Source organism: Pituophis catenifer, unplaced genomic scaffold, assembly GCF_029215685.1.
Source record: "Pituophis catenifer annectens isolate HBS135680 unplaced genomic scaffold, rPitCat1.0.hap2 SCAF_1, whole genome shotgun sequence".
Lineage (NCBI taxonomy): Eukaryota > Metazoa > Chordata > Lepidosauria > Squamata > Colubridae > Pituophis > Pituophis catenifer.
This window is the reverse complement of record NW_027256881.1, coordinates 48,174,106-48,191,644: the sequence shown is the minus strand read 5'-3', so window position 1 is coordinate 48,191,644 and position 17,539 is coordinate 48,174,106. Positions and strand designations below refer to the sequence as shown.

At 37.9% G+C, this 17,539-nt stretch overlaps 1 protein-coding gene across 1 annotated transcript in view; it reads left to right on the top strand.

The window, feature by feature from the left end:
• The first annotated feature begins 11,657 nt into the window (after positions 1-11,657).
• The window catches only part of USH2A (usherin), a 474,981-nt gene continuing 469,099 nt past the window's right edge, over positions 11,658-17,539 (top strand). Inside the window, exon 1 of the mRNA XM_070957393.1 lies at positions 11,658-12,133. Coding sequence (XP_070813494.1) covers positions 11,658-12,133 — 476 coding nt within the window. The remainder of the gene's footprint in view (positions 12,134-17,539) is intronic.

Genomic DNA, 17,539 nt, shown 5'->3' with positions numbered 1-17,539 from the left:
TAATTCCTTTTTATCTATTGGTGAGAGGATAGATGGGATAAGATGAAGTCTTAAAAGGTACCATCTTTACACCTATTTCTTCTGTTTGTAATAAATTTTAAATGGCTTGTTTATATGTTTCTTTGATGAGGCCAGACAACCTATAAATTCAGCTTTTCTTCTTAAAACTATGGAATGTTAATTCCTGGCAAATTGATGGCAGAAAGTTCAGCTTCTTCAGCAGGTTGAAGGTCAAAGATAGTTCAAGAGCTCCTGTTTTGCTAATCAGTGCTTATTAAAAACAGCATAAATTGAAGAATAGCCAGCAGATATTTTCCATTTGGACTTGAAAAAGATTTGCCCAAAGGCTCTTTCTTACCCAGGCTTCAGGGCAGCAGTTTATGTCTTCTTAGGCTTGTTTAAGGAAGAAAAAGCAGAGTACAGAAAAAGGACAGTTCTTGCAAGTATTGGGACTTACGGTTTTTAAAGTTTACATTACATAATTTGGAACCCTGGCATCTGGACAGCATCTGTGGTGTTTCCTTGGCAAAATACTCTTCAAATCCCTGATACTTTATGTGTCTCTGATTTCCTGATATGAGCTCCCTCTTTTTAGCATTGAGGAAGTCTCTGCATATACTGTGCATGTGCACTTTCTGTTTAGCTCTGAAATCCTTTCTCACTTTAATTTGTAAACAAAACTACAATCATGCATCTATAAGAGACAGAAGAGAAAGAGGAGAAGAATAAATTACTTTTTCTACAAATAATAATACGAAACATAGAGAACCAGGGAAGTCACCAGATTCTGGAATCATAGACCATACCCCTAGGATTGGGTAGTTTCCATCCTTTAGGACTGGGGGAGCTTTTACCTCACAGAGGGAATCCTGTCCAAGAGGATGCTAAACTAAATCGGTGCTGGGCTCATTTGGCACAGCACTTAGGAAACAGGGCACCAGTGTTCTGTAATGTATCCTCTTGATCTTCTCTTTGGTCTACACAGTAATTGCTGAGTAAATTCACCTTTATTTTGATGAGCTGATGGAAACAATGCAGAATGGCAGACAGCAATATAGTGTGGGTAAGACTGATAGGCACATATGTCAGAGACGAATACGTTTCCTGCTGCACAAGTCAATGGGTATTTTCCCTCAGTTGTTACTGGAAGCAGCTTGAGACCTACTTATTATTAACACTGGTCAGTGTGATGCACACACCCGTCATGATTTTAAATGTTTAGATACCATTAAAATTGATGAATCCCACCTCCCCCCCTTCTTCCTACCATTTAATTTGGATATTTTCAAGCAGCTTACCGGATAAAAACCTTTTAATGTTCTATTTATTTATTTTAATAGTGTTGCTTGGGATGGCTGTATAATCAGATAAGGGTCATTAAATCACTTGTGATTAAATAGGATAATAATATTTGCTCACCCTATTAATATTAGAGCTTATGCTGACTGTATTTTTGAAATTTTAGATGAAGATATATATATATTTTAATTACATGAAAAGGATGCATTATCTCATTGTGTGGATTATGCCCTTTACTTCATCTACCAGAATGTTTGCACATATTGGCCTTCAGATTTCCTCATGTTCTTACATGTTGACCTCAGGCATTTCTTTAGTCTCCCATCTGGCATCTGTTTTTTATCTTCCACATTATTCTAGCAGGTTTCTATTCTCAGACCATTCAACATTCTGTAAGACACACTAAGAAATAAATGTTGGTATTCTTCATAGCTGAACGATGGAGAATATTTATGTTCCATTCACCAGCTGGCATTTTTCACTGACCTTTATCTTCCAACTGTTTGCAAAAGATCCCACTACTGTATTTTCTCAATCCTTGGAAGAAGAATTTGCAGAGTTGCATTACATTTTCCTCTCTCCTTTGGGCCAGGTCTAAGACATTCCATTTGAGCATAGGTTCTGCTCAGGGGTGGGTTCTACTTACCTTTACTACTGGTTCACAACGGAGTCATGCGCACGCTCTTCTGTGCATGCGCAGAAGCGTTCTGATGTTGGGGTCAGTGGGCGGAGCCTCCCGCCGGTTTTAGTAACGGTTCTATAGAACCGGTGTGAACCGGGGCAACCCACCACTGGTTCTGCTGCAGATTGGTCATTCTACTCCTTACAGACTTGAAGGAGGAACAAGGAAACACTAACATCAAGGAAGAGCCTTGGTGGCACAGCAGACTAAAGCACTGTTAAGTAACACCAGCTGCCTGCAATTACTGCAAGTTCAAATCTCACCAGGCTGAAGGTTGACTCAGCCTTCCATCCTTTCAAGGTAGGTAAAATGAGGACCCGGTTTGTGGGGGCAATAAGCTGACCTTGTATAAAAAAGAACACCGCTTGTGGGGGGGGGGGAAAGCCCTACTAAGCAGGTATATACAAAAGTATGAAGGCTATTGCTTAATGCATTGTAAGCTGCCCTGAGTCTCCGGAAAAGGGCGGCATATAAATCAAACCAATAAATAAATAAATAAACATAATGTTTTTCTTTCCCTGATCAATATACCGTATGCCTGAAATCTGGAACTGGATTGGATACTGAATCTTGTAGTTTCTGCAGAGTCCACAATTTTAGGCAATGGCCATCTTGCACTCTCATTTTGTGTCATTGGAACCACAAAGCGGTAGAGGATTGGCTGCCTGGATTTAATAGCCAGCTTTCCTTCTCTTCTGTTGCATGATATACCACTGTAAGAAGGGAGGAATGGAAGACAAACAGGAATGGCTAAGACTTGCTGCAGCTGACTGAATTGTTTGAAAATATTGTTTCTTGTTACCATTGAATGTACATGTTTTCATGCTTCTCTAGAAAGAATAAATATTCAGGGAACAGAAGTTAAAGTGGGTTTAACATTGTTAATGTTATTCAGATATATCACATGTTATTGATCAACATGTGTGAAAAAAAATTGCTGTGGAAGGAAGAAAGAATAATATTGTTTTGACTTATCAAGAACTCTGTCTTAATATGAAAATGACTCTTATGATGTTATCACCATTGATTGCTGTTAATGCAGCATCTTGGAAGGTAGAGAGTTCTTTGGGATTGAGAGAGAATAGAATAGAATAGAATAGAATAGAGTAGAGTAGAGTAGAGTAGAGTAGAGTAGAGTAGAGTAGAGTAGAGTAGAATAGAATAGAATAGAATAGAATAGAATAGAATAGAATAGAATAGAATAGAATAGAATAGAATAGAATAGAATTCTTTACTGGCCAAGTGTGATTGGACACACAAGGAATTTGTCTTGGTGCATATGCTCTCGGTGTACATAAAAAGACAAGATACATTTGTAAAGAATCATAAGGTACGATACTTAATGATAGTCATAGGGTACAAATAAGCAATCAAATCATACTAGGAAACAATATACTGTATTTTTCAGAGTATAAGACGCACCTTTTTCCCCCCTAAAAGGGGAAATACACCGAATGTAGTCCCACCTACCCACTGGCCCCCACCCTTTGGCCTCTGCCTCCAAGCAATTATCTCCTTGCAGCAAACAGCCCATTTCAGCTTCAGCACAGCCTAATTAGCACAAGTTGATTGTCCCTTTGATTGACAGTCAGGAGGCTGTCAACAAGTAAAAGTTGACAGCCTCCTGACTCTCAGCTGTTTCAGGCTGCAGGGATTGCCATTGCCTATTACTGTGCAGGTCTTTGCTGCTTGCTGCAAGGAGATAAATTGCTGGGAGCAGATTTTTTTTCTTGTGCTTCCTAAGCTATGCTGAAAACGAAAATGAAAGTAAAGCATCTTATTTGCTGTTTGCTGCAATGAGGCAAAATTGCTGAGAGGCAGAGGCAGATTTCTTTTTCTTGTTTTCTTCACTAAAAAAAGAAAGTTGTTTTCCTCACTAAAAAAGGTAGGTGGATCTTATAGTCCGGAGCGTCTTATACTCCAAAAAATATGGTAAATCGTAAGAATACAAGCAACAAAGTTATAGTCATGCAGTCATAAATGGGAAGAGATGGGTGATAGGAATAATGAGAAGACTAATAGTAATAGTAATGCAGCCTTAGGGAATAGTTTGACAGTGTTGAGGGAATTATTTGTTTAGCAGAGTGATGGCATTCGGGAAAAACTGTTCTTGTGTCTAGTTGTTTTGGTGTGCAGTGCTCTATGGTGTTATTTTGAGGGTAGGAATTGAAACAATTTATGTCCAGGATGTGACATCTGTAAATATTTCATAGAAATATTTGTGAAATATTTCACAAATATTTACCATTTGGTTCATCTCACTGTTGTTTAGTCATATACCTTGAATGGTTGGTTGACAATTTTGTAAACTGTGCTAGTTTTGTGATTTGACTTCATCATTTAATGTACTCTAAATTACTTAGGTTATTTAATGTTTGAAATTTGGTAGACGGGTTCATGATGAAAATGTTTATAATTGCTCCAGATTTCATCACACTCTAACACAGTTATAGGTTCCTTAAAAATTAAAGAATTGTACCTTGAAATATATTAAAGGAATTTCTGTGAAATTGGACAGAGATTTCAGTTTTCATAAATTTGCTCCCAAATTTCATCCCATTTATATGAATACTATATTGGAATTAAATAGATTATTTCCATCTTTTTCTCCAATCCCATGCTGAATTGAGTCAGATTGGTATATTTTTAGAGTTACCTGGGCAAGATTTTTCTATTTCTTGATTAAAGTAAAACTGGTAGTCTTATCATATCACTTTCTGGAACTATCCCTATGAGGCTAACATTATGCCTGCATCTGGACTTAATTCTTAATATATAATTCTTAATTATATTCTTAAGTAAGTCTGATTTGTTGAAGAAGTCAGGAAATCATTTATAGGTGATTGATATTTTCTCCACCTTCTCTGCAAATAAGCTGCTATACCAATGTGACTTTCTTGTACAAGCAACTAATCAGAATGTAGTGTGGGTGTTCCCCCTTTTATCCCAAGGAAAAGTCTTTCTGATATGACCATTCCATTGTAAAATATTAGATTTAGTTTCAGTCCCAAACTGAATTGGCAACTGGATTGTTGCACATTGTAAAGGGAAAGATGGGGGAACAATTAGAGCAGGGGTGTCACGCTTGCATCATCACGGCATCATCATGTTACGTATCATGACTTTTTTTCCTTCGCTAAACCGTGCGTGGGCGTGGCCAGCACGTGACGCATCCAGGCTGCGGGCTGCAAGTTTGACAGCCCTGAATTAGAGAGTGCTTTATGTTGTTCAGATGCATTTAATAAAATACTTTTGTGAACAACAGGGCCATTTTGTAGGACATATATGCTGGTTGCTTCTTTAAATCCACACATTTTATGAAAATTGCCAGGAAAAGCTGAACAGTAGTAGTATTAGTAGTAGTGCCAACCCTCAACTTAGACAAGGGGTATTTACTTTTCTAGTAATTCTTCCTTCTAGATAGCTAGATAGCCAGCCAAACTAAGTGATGTAACTATAATATAAAACTGAATTTGGATAGAGTTAAAAATAAGAGCTATCTATGATTTAATACCCAACTTTAAACCCATAGGCTTCAATTTTGAGTTGTTGGTCTCAAGCAAACAAAATTAGCTGTCTTCAACAGATTAAGAAATATAGACTGGCCAAAGAAACACGCACAAATCTAATTTGTGTGTCAGACTAGTGAAAATCCAACTCTTGTCCAACCAGTCTAGGATTAGTTTACATGGAGATTGTTCACAGTTTGTCCTTGTGTAATAATGGAAAGAAATTCTGTACTTTATTAAAGGAAGAGGTTCTTCAAGATCATGTAATTTCAAAAAAAAAAAAAAAAAGCTTTAGTTTGCTTATTTAGTTACAAAGGAAATACTGGTGCTGAAAGATGCTGTGTGTGCTGAACAGAATTTTCAGAGGTATTAAAAGGTTCTTAACAGATGCATTAAGTATTTTCTACTGCTATCTTCTGCTCTTCGAAAAACCCTTTCCTTATATTTATCTCCTTCGTTTATACTGAATTTCTTTCCTTTTAAAACACAAGTTATTATTTATTTCTGTGTTGTCAGTACCCACCTTTTCCTCCAACTATTTAAAATGTACAGACTTGGAAGTTTTATATTTTAGCATCAACGTTTCCAGAATTTTTATTGGATGATTCATTGAAATTAATCCAACATGTCTTACTAAGTAACTTCTTAGGAATGAAATAACCTAAAAGAAGAAATGCTACTATAAGACTTGGGTTAGTAGCAAGGATAGCACGAATGTTGAAGGTCACTGCTTCAGCATTTACAACGATCTATTCCTATATGTAAAATAGTGCAATAAACTCTGAATAGTAAATACATTGTTAGAATTTTGGAAAGAGCTAAAATTTGGTGAACAGAATACAAAGCCAAATTGATGGATGGAAGGATCAATTATGAATTGAGGTGTTCAAGTTTTAATTCTAATATTAAAAATACAGTATTGCCAGAGGTTAAATATAAACTATACACACCCTCTCATGTCAGAATTTTTAACAGAGACCATCACTGCCAAGGAGTGACTGGAGTGGAAAAATATAGTCAAAGGGAAAAGAAAGCTCCCTCCCTCCAATTTCTTGCCCATCTTTCACTTTTGGTAATGCTTTGCAAATAACCTGCTCTGCCCAGGATGATCTTGGCTCATAGGCTTTTCTCAGCAGCTCAGGACAAGATGGTCGTTTGTCCAATTTACTGCTAGAATTGATTGTATTACTTGAAATTACCGGAGAGTCCCACCACATCATTTTTTTCAAGTATCCTTAGAAACAAGGACTCGTGTTATACAATCATAGAGTTAAGCACATTTGGAGGTCATTTAGTCAATACCTGCTTAATGTATTACAGATTTGCTTAAATAAATTTAATGAAAGAGGGCTTCCGCTGTCATTTTGAAATTTTTTGTTGCCTTCAAGAAAATCAATTATGCTCGAGAACTTATACCAAGCAAAAAATGTTTGCCAAGAAAATCACAGTGTTTATTAGTTACCCTTTTAAAGGGTATATCATACTGTAGATATAACTTATTAATTATGTCACTGAGCAATTATATGGGGAATGTGAGCCATCAGGAATGTATGATTCTATAGTTTCTAAGGCAATCTCTACTACCCAGATCCCCAAACATGACAAATTCTCTGAAGTTAATTCAAAGATTTCTTTATTAGGAGCACTAGGAGCTCTGGCAAAAAGTTTCTCTCCCAATGCAGGCTAACAAGTCCATCTGGCCTGAAGATGAATAGTTGTCTGCCACATCTATTCATCTCCACCCCTGCCATTTATCCCCAGAGCTAGGGGTGGCTCTTTGCTAGCAGTGGTGGCTCTTCCTTCCCAAGGATCAGCCCATGGATTTCCATTGTTCTCCTCTTCTCTGCCTTCTGTGCACCCTCACGGCATGTACTGGACCCAGCTGTTCCTCCTCTTCCTCATCATCCACCTACAGACCTGAGGGCTGTTGACTCTCCATCTGAGGGCTGATGGACTCCCAGGCTCTGCCTCTGTCTCCCTCTCTGACAGCTCCATTCCCTCTCCCCCCTCAGAGTTCTCAGGTTGCCTTGATGCGGACCCTGACTCCCACACCATCACCTCCTCTGATTCAGCTGCTGGAGGGGCCAGCGGCCAACAGGCCACAACACAATTGAGACTTCTGCAAGATTGACTATTGGGATGAAACTTTTGCGATGCGGTATTTGATCGTCCATCAGGATTCTGACTGGGAGCAAAGAAATCCATCTATAACTTCTAAGTAACCATCCAAGGAACTCTAGTCCATAGAAGAAATTTATAAGAAAATGTATAGAGTTTGGTTGGATCTGTCAGAGGCTTATGTAGACCAGCAGACAATCCCACAGATGCTAGCTGGAAATCCAGAGCAGGATACAAAAACTCTTAAGCCCCTTAGCAGCTACTGATCAGAAGCATTTTGACTCTGAAATTAGAAAAAAAAAATATTAAAATAGTAAACAATGGCTTTATGACCTAGAGCATTTCCCCCATTATTTGTATAATTCATTTAAAACTCTCTAATGGTGGCTGAAGGAAATCATAATATAAAGGCTGATTTTGAGTTGCCTGCAACTGCCTGTAGATGTCACTGCATACCTAGGCTCTGATGGGGTTGATGGGTAAGCATAGGTTGCAGATGGCCGCAGACAGGTCAACGTACACACCAGGGGTGGGTTCCAACCGGTTTTACTACCGGTTCTCTTTGTGTGGGCGCTTTGCGCGCAATTGCCTCTTTGGTCGCACGCTCTGTGTGCGATCACCGCACGCATGCTCGGTTCGCTCGCAGGACACCAAACTTGTCAATTGATACTGTGAGCAGCATCCGCAGTGGACCATGTGGCCTGAGTGACTTGCACCCCGCAGTGGTATCGGTGGTCACTAACACCCATTGAGTCTCCAGGAACAGGCAGCCTTTGGAAATTGCAGGGGATCGCCACCAGCAAAGGGACGTGAGCACTTCCCTCGGAACTGCAATTCTGGCCGAAGAGGAACCCCTGTCCCCTTCTGTTAAAATTTTTTGTTCAAATCTTACAATAAGCAGAAGAGTAGTCCAATATGAAGTAGTCCAATGGTCAAAACCGAATAATCAGATATGAATAAAATACACTCTAACGCTGAAAGCTGTCAGAGTTAAGTATCCACACAACTGTCCAGCCTGACGGACTGAGCAAAAAGCTGGAATCCCCTGGCAACAGGGGCGGAATTTAAATCAATTGACAGGCTCAGTCCTTTATTCTGACCAATGAGCACAACCCACATCTGGCTGCTGTCTCCACATCCAATGGAGAACTTGTAATCTTAGTTTCTTTTCTCTGCAACATTTTAAGCTACAGATAACATGAAGATATAATAATTAGAACTATATAACTTATATATGGGATTTGATATGGATACTTTTAGTTTTTATTTCTTTTCCAATAGTTCCATAGGACTTTTCCCCAAATAGCTATATATTGAGTCAATGTAATCCCAAAATGGAGTGCTAAGAAATGCACAGTTTGGTGATTCTAGATTAGTTAGATGGCACAAATTGCAGGTAGTCCTTGAGTTATGACTGTAATGGAGCTTGCACATCATGGTTTTAACTCATGGTGGTCATAAATATGCTCGCATATGTGACCGACCCTATTCTACAACCTTTCTTGTGATAGTCATTAAGGATTGTTAAGTGTACCAATAGTTTGCTATGGGCCAGTTTTGCCAAAAACTAGAAGTAAATTCTGGCTTTCAGCAAACCATTGTAAAATATGGTCATATGACCCTGGGGTGCTGCTAAAACAAAACCACATCCAAGCAAAGTTTCAGTTAACTCAAGGAGATAATCAATAATTATTATTAATTATCTATTATTATTATTTCAACATTACAGTTTTCCTGCCTTAGAGGAGAGAGAAGCCATTGTGGCATGCCTGGAGTTGGTTCCGACAATTCCAATTATTCATAAGTGGTGCTCTTTCTTAGAATTTGAGAGACAAGGAAATGTATTTAATTTCAAATATCATGAATACATTTGCAAATCATGAATAATAATTATTTATTTCACTGCCACGGAGGAAAATATTGAGAAATTCCCTCTCTTTTGATAAGGAAGCCTTGCTTGCCAGTTTGACGGCTCTCTTATTCCAAAGCAAGACATATGACATGGAAATCAGAAACCCCTGAGGGCAAGGAAGGAGCATAAGAATAAAAGCCTATTTATTTATTATTTATTATTATTATTTATTAATCAAATTTCTATACCGCCCTACTCCCGAAGGACTCAGGGCGGTGAACAGCCAAGATAAAATACAGATAATACAAATATTAAAAAAATCCCTTAAAATTATTAAATATTTCGGCCGAAACACAGATTAAAACACCCAATTTATAAAATCACAAATTTAAAAATTTAAAAAATTTAAAAGATGGGAGTTAGGCCAGGCCAGCTTGCTGAAATAGAAAAGTTTTGAGAGCACAGCGAAACGTGCGCAGGTCCGGGATCTTCCGTATCTCTGGGGGGAGCTCATTCCAGATGGTAGGTGTGCATGTCCTGCCCATGACTTTATTAAATATTTTATCCTTTGAATCTGGCAGAGTTTTCCATTTCTTTGTCTCCTTCTTTCCCTCCCATCTATCTATGAAAGTGGTTAGAAAATGTTGAAACCCATCCCCAAACAATCCAGGTTAAGGTTGCTGCCTTCAAATGGCAGCTGCCTTGAGAACTTCAGCCATTTTCTCATACTGTTAAAGAGCCAGAAATAAGCAGACAGTTCTCTGGCATCCGACTTAAAAGTGCTTACAGCCTGACCTTCACCTTTACACAAGTGTTGCTTCTACTGTATCCTATCAAGCCAGCTGAAAGGAATTACTGGAGTTGCCAGGTAACCAAACCTAGCCTTCTTGACATATGAGCCAGTTATTAACCTGAACATTTGAGTAGTCCGTCTCCACAGTTAAATAACAAGTAAAAGGTACTTATCATTTACAGTGATGTGGCATTAGTTTTACCTGTATATCAGACATAGGCTGTATCTTCAATGTCAGAAAAGAGCAGAGTTTTACTAGGAAGACAGTCAAACAAGACAGATGGTGATACGGTTTAATCAGCTTTGCTAAAGGCTAAAAGGAGCTGCGTGAAATGGACAATTGGGGTAAGACACAAAATGCTTTGCAAATTTAAAGTTGTATGTTTCTACCTCTAACGTTTTGAGTATCTTTTTTAAATGGATTAGGTACACATTTGTAAATAGATTGCTAGGTGCTTTGCTCGTCGCAGCATAAATCCAATGATTAAATACTGTGGGGCTGAAGTGTCTGCATATTTCAGATGCAGAATTGATAAAATTGCAGTTATGGAGTAACTAAGTGGGTTTTAGTAGCTCTACAGCTGGAATCGGAAGAGTTTTTAATGTACAGCAGAATGTGAACTTGTTTCAGATATGTGTGCCCTCAAGACCCTACTGTTCCGACAGGCGGGGCTGTCTAACGGAATGATTTTAAATTGGGTTTTAATTTTGGGTTTTAAAATTCGGCCAAAACTATTTAATGATTTTAATTAATTTTAACCACAATATCTGTATATTTATGTTTTAATTCTGGCTGTACACTGCCCCGAGTCCTTCGGGAGAAGGGCAGTATATAAATAAAATTATTATTATTATTATTATTATTATTATTATTATTATTATTATTATTATTATTATTATTATTATATATTCATGGAAAATTTCAATCTAAAAATATTCTATCCTCTGCCTTAAAACAATCCTGCAGTATTGGTAAATAAGAAAGTTGTATGCGCTCTGTTTGTCTTAGACAGCTATGCCACTTCATTTACATGGTGTTATTACCGTACAGTATAAATCAAGAGATATACCATTGTAGTGAATATGTCAAGATTTGCAAGTGACTTTTCAGTTTCAATTGGTTTTTCCTCCCTGACAGATCTAGGTCAGTCTGGCCTGAATTGTATGTATATAACTGTTTATGGTATAAAGCACCAATTCCTTTTAAATATTTTTGTATTATTTCTAGGTATTACTGTGCTCCAAGTATATGTCACTCGACTTAAGAAACTCAACGCTGCCAGGATTTCAAATTAAGGAGAAATGCTGCATCATCTCTCAACTAGCTGCCCAAGGCCATTTCCACTGATGCAGCGGTCATTATTTATTTAGGGTGCCTTATCGAGAAACAGCCTGCCTATAAACATGATTTGCCTGGTTCTGCACTGTGGTTTCCTGCTTCATGCCATTGAAACATCCATCACCGTTTATTATACAACCTTACCTCTCGCCAGTTCACAGGGACATTTCCCAAGTCTTGAAAATGTGGGTGCTTTCAAGAACATTTCCATTGTGCCAACCCAAGCGACCTGTGGATTGCCAGAAAGGACTACTTTTTGTCAAAGTTCAGCTGTTGTTGAAAGTATTAACGTCTGTATTTGGCAATTTTGCATTCAGAAGTGTCCGTATAGATCATCTCCTGCTTCCTACGCTGCCATGCTCTCAGAAGGCCTGGGCAATGTTATCCAGCAAGATCAAAATGATGTGCCTCCTGGGTCTTTTAGCAACACAAGTATTATTTTTCATGGTGAAAAGGGTTGTTTTTCCACTCCTCGTCCTCGGAAGCTTGATGTTTCATTTACTTTAACTGTATGGTTGAAACCTGAGAAAGAAGGTGTAATGTAAGTAGCTGGCCAGATGGTTACTCAACCAGTAAAATCAAACATGATAATAGACATAATTTCTTTTGGGGTCATATAAAGCGAATGGCACACTAATGTATTAACATTGTTTTTATGTAATCTTAGAAATACTTCTTGGTACAGGTTTACTTAACTGTTTCGGCAACATTTGTGGATTACCTGTTTGATTGCACTGCATGCCTGCTATCTTGCTAATTACCAAATTTTATTTATGAACTACTGTTATCACTTCTATTTCAAATAGGCATGGTGTTGGATAAGGGAGAACTAGTTAGTCAACAGGTAGCCATGGAAGCTCACTTATAGTAACTTAATCCAGATAACATTTGCCTCAGTCAAAAGTTTTGGTGATTGGGACAGCTGATTACATGTAGAAGTATCTCGGGACCATCTTCTCTCCCCCTCTTCCATGCCGAGTGTTTATGATGCTTAGGTTATGCCTGCTGCATTCACTGTGGCAGGTGGAAATGGCCATTATAGTGGATGGGAAATCTTTCTGTGAACAGACACGGAATATCTATGGAGATCGTCATAGGTTGTCCCAAAGGTGTTTTTTCACTGGATTTTCTTGTTTTTCTTGGAAGACATTTTGCTTCTCATCCAAGCTTCTTCTTGGATGAGAAGTGAAACATCTTCAAAGAAAAATAAGGAAGTCCAGTTGCCTCTTGAAAAAGCACCTTTGGGACAGACAGGGAATAGATATAATTTGTCTATGGAAATATTTGGCCTAACAAAATAGTAGCCAGCTAAATATAATGGAATATAGATTTGAGATCAATATTCTCAGTTGTGCACAATAACCATCTTGGACTAATTATTTTGAGCTTTTGCCTTCTGCATTATTATTTAGCATTGTTATAACTCTACTCATTCATCTTTCCTATAATCTAGGAATATGGTGTTCTTTATCATTCATTTACTCATTACATAAAATAGGACTCTGTTGCATCTCTTTACTGTTGAGATATTTGATAAGATAAGTAATCATCCCTTTGTGTCATGTTTTGGAATGTGGATATGAGGGAACATTGTGTGCAACGTGGACTGGATGGAATGGGCAGGATGCTAAATCCAGAAGTTGTTCTCTAGTAATACGGTGCATGATAGAATCAGATTTGGGATGTCTTGTGCATTTTGGTGAGTGATGTCTGGGGAGCAGTAATAGATTAAGGTGATTATCTTTGTATGGGTTGCTTCCTTCTTGGGAAATAGAAATAGCATTATGCCTACTATCTATCCACTGACAGTGTAGATGAGGAAATGTTTTAACTCTTGCTCTGTGATCATGGATGTCTCATCCACAGAGGCTTACGTGTTTCAGTTTGCATGCTTGTGTTCCTACCTGTGTGTATTTTGCAAGGAAGGACAGTTTTTAGAGCCAGTTTTTAGAGTGAATCTCCAGAGATAGATTAAGGAAAAAATTAGGTTCTTTCTCCATTGATTGATAAATCCTTTTGTTGATTAAGACATTGTTGGTTCTTTATAGCTCCTTAGGGCATCAAACATTCAATCCCTATTCAAAAAGTGATGCAGCAAGACGTTTTTGAACTTCAATATTAATTCTCTGGTGTAGCTATGGCAAACATGAGTTTCACTCATTGTTGACCACAAGGTCTGCTTCAATTCTCTTATGTGGTGAGTATATCTTCTGTACAATGCAACTGGGACTAACGTGAACACTCTGGGCCTTTTTCTTGTAGAAAGGAAAGATTTGTCCAATATGGCAAAATGGAAGTAATAATTGTCTCTCAAATTCCTGTCACTTTTCCCCATTCCTATTTCAATTAGTTGTCTGTGTTTACAGGATAATTGTTTGCCACAATGGAAGATGGGTATAAATTGGGATGTAGGATTTTTATTAGCTCAGTATTTGACCTTGATTTCCCTCAAAAGAGCCCTGACATTGCTGAAGCAGTGTACTCTTGATAACAATATTCAAAATATTTTTCTCCACTTTTAATATAGTGCATGTTTGGAAGCTCTCTCTCCCATGCTACTTATCTAGTCAATACCAAATATACAATTCATAAGAGAATCCTTACACTCCCTTACATTATGATGTTCTTCTGCCTTCATTGCTGGAGATAAGATTTAATAATATTCCCAGGCAAGGGTGACTATGTACCTGCTCATTGTGGGTAATGGTATCAGTCTCAGATACATTTTTGTGCTACTCTTTCTACTTGAGTTAGTGTTCTTTATTAGCAAACACAGTAGAGCAGATGAAGCAAATGGTTTTTCTTTTCTTAGCCAACAAGTCATCCTACTTTTCAGAAGGGTTGCCCAGTTCTGCTCTATCGTTATTGCCATTTGATGTTCCCTTGTTTCTTTATAAACTTGTTTAATGATTTTATATCTTTTCATTTATTCTTTGGCCTACAAGTGCCTGGAATGTGTAAACATGCTGTTTTGTTATCCTCTTGTTGATTGTAAACCAAGTAAACTCTATATGGATATGTGTGGAAGTGCCCTGTAAATGGCTGGTGGTGGTGGTGGTGAATGGAAGACTGAAGCAGAAATGAGAGTGAATAATCTGTGCCAGCTCATCCAGGCATTTGCTAGATCCACATTGAGTCTCCAGAGCCATGGCTATGTCTCTTTTGCATAATTGATTTATTGGGAGAAAACTGAATTGTATATGAATGTTTTTAAAGCTTAGGTACAAAAGACTTCAATATGTGGTTTAAAATTAATTTTAAAAATTCATTTAGAGCAGGGGTGTCAAACTTGCATCATCATGGCAGCATCACATGATGTATCAGGACTTTCCCCCCCTTTGCTAAACTGGGGGTGGGCGTGGCCAGCACATGATGCATCCAGCCCACAGGCCATGGGTTTAACAGCCCTGATTTAAAGTAATTGCTGGTTGTTGAGGTCTTACAGGACAAGAAGTGTTGTTTTACCCTACAGTCAGTAAGTGAGAGGGAGATAAATTTTGTAACATCCAGCTTGAATGACCCCATTTTTTTTTCTTGGTGATTTGGGTAGAAGGAGTTGAGCAATTCCTTGGTTTTTAACTGGATTTTGTTGTTCACATAGTGTGATTGCCTTTAGCAATAGCTAAACCTGCTACCATGGATTAAAACAGCCTGTCTCTAACCACAGTTGACTGACTGACTGCATGTTAACACTAACATTGTCCTTGACTAGTAAATGTCATACAAACATAATCATGATTTCTCAACCTAATCAAGTTATTATAATAGGGATACAGCTGGAAAACAAATTCTATGTATAGCCCTTGAATGTTTGAACAAATGGAAAAGTGTGGATCCAATGTAAATAACAACATTTTATACTTTAATTTCGAACTTGTGTTTAAGCAAAAGGTTGAATTTTCATAAACTGGCACTTCATTAATACAGTAGTTAAGTTACATTATGTTAACTATCAGTTGCAATCTTACATTCAACGTTTATTATCAGATTTCACGTATGCATGGCAAGTTTGATGGCTAAAATAGATAGAATCTAGGCGAGGCATATATTTAATACTGTTCTGCTGTCAAACAGTGTCCCCTGTCAGGAGATGCTTTTCATTGCTATTGTAAAGTGTATTGTTTTTATTTGTAATTAATAATGTGAACAGCAGTAATACTAATACTGTACATGTTCCAAATATCTCTTTAAGAGAGTTTGTGTTTTGGGGAGATGTGTATTTACCAAGTCCCTGTACTTGCCATATAATTCAATGATTCAAGAACCCAATGATTAGCAAAGAGACTTAATTTAATAAATAGGAAGCATTTGCTAGGCAGTTGTTAAGTTTCTACATCTTTCATATGAAACACTTATTTACATATTTGATGTATTGATGTTCTGATCTTAAAGCAATACAGAAACAGAGAAATGAATGAAGTATTTAAAATATTTAGCCATATAAAGGAAAGGGATAGTCCTGGTGGCCCTTAAAGAGGCAGTAGTGTACTCTGTTCTCAAGCATCCATTACTTGATCCAGCAGTCTGGATAATTCTCATTCAGTCTCCAAATTCCCCATTTTGGGAACCGTTGTGGAGAATGTGGTGGTCCTATGGCACCTTCAGAGGCCTCTGGATTAACAAATTATATGGATCTCTTTCAGCTAGGTTCAGGCTTGGATATATGATCAGGATGTTATTGATTTGATGAAAGCGGAATGAGGGTTGTTCATCCATCTTTATTGTTCTTGACCTCTCAGCAGCTTTCAATACTACCAATCATAGTATCACTTTGAATTGAATCTGGAACTATGGTGTGCTGTTGCTCTTCCTTCCTTTAGGGATGATTCCAATCAACATTGATGATTGGAAAAGATTCAGACCATGGCGTCTAATTTTGGGGTGACACAGGACTTGATTCATGCCCTTGTGACCTTCCATCTAGACTACTTTAATGCACTGTATGAGGGTCTGTCCTTGAAGAGTATTCAAAAACTTCAACTGATGCAGAATGTAGCAGCATGGGTAGTAAATGGCATGACACCATACTTCATGAGCTGCGTTGGTTGCCAGTGTGTTCTGGGTGAAATTCAAGGTGCTCGTTGTCTTCTTTCAAGCCATGGTTTGGGACCTGAGAACTTAAGAATCCATCTTGTATCTTAAGTTGTTTCTACCTGTTTGATCTAGTCCAGCAGGACTGGCATGCTCCAGGACCTGCAGGCTAAGAAATATTGACTACAGTGGGTCAGAAGACAAGTCTTTTCTATCATAGTAGTAGACCTTTGTCCCTCCGGAGATCAAGTTGTCCCCAACCATGCTGGTCTTTTGTAAGGCTCTAAAGACCTAGTTTTGCATCCAGACTGTGGCCCCACATGTGTGAAGGGATCCATCCCCTGATAATGTTAGCTATTGATGTAACTACTGATCTCTTGGCTATGTATTTCAGTTTTTGTAATTGTGATGTTATTGTTTTTATTTTTAAGATTGTTCCATGCCCAGATTAATTTGCTGAAATGAGAGAAAGGGGAGGATGGAAGGATAGAAGGAGGGAGGGAGGGAAGGAAGGAAGGAAGAAAATATATAATTCAGTGGTCCATGGAAGGCATTGGATTTATGTGTGGCACTCCTTTGAGGATAGAAAAGGCTTTCATGAAAATAATTGTAGTATTGAAGGGCTTCTCTTTGTACTAGTGAAACCTCCACTACCATTGCCTTCTATCATAAGTGTTCCACAAGTTTTAGAATTAAAATGGAAGTATGGATAGCCAGAGTGAAAAGAATCAATCAATGTGGTTTCTGCCTTCATCACCATAAAAATGCCTGGACTTGGATAGGACAGAGACATTCTAGTAAACTTGGTTACTACTCTTAGAATTTCTCTCTAACGATAAAATATGCATGGATACATTCATATAATTAAAAGATGTCAAGCTGGATTTGAATGATAATTAATGCTTGGGACAATAAT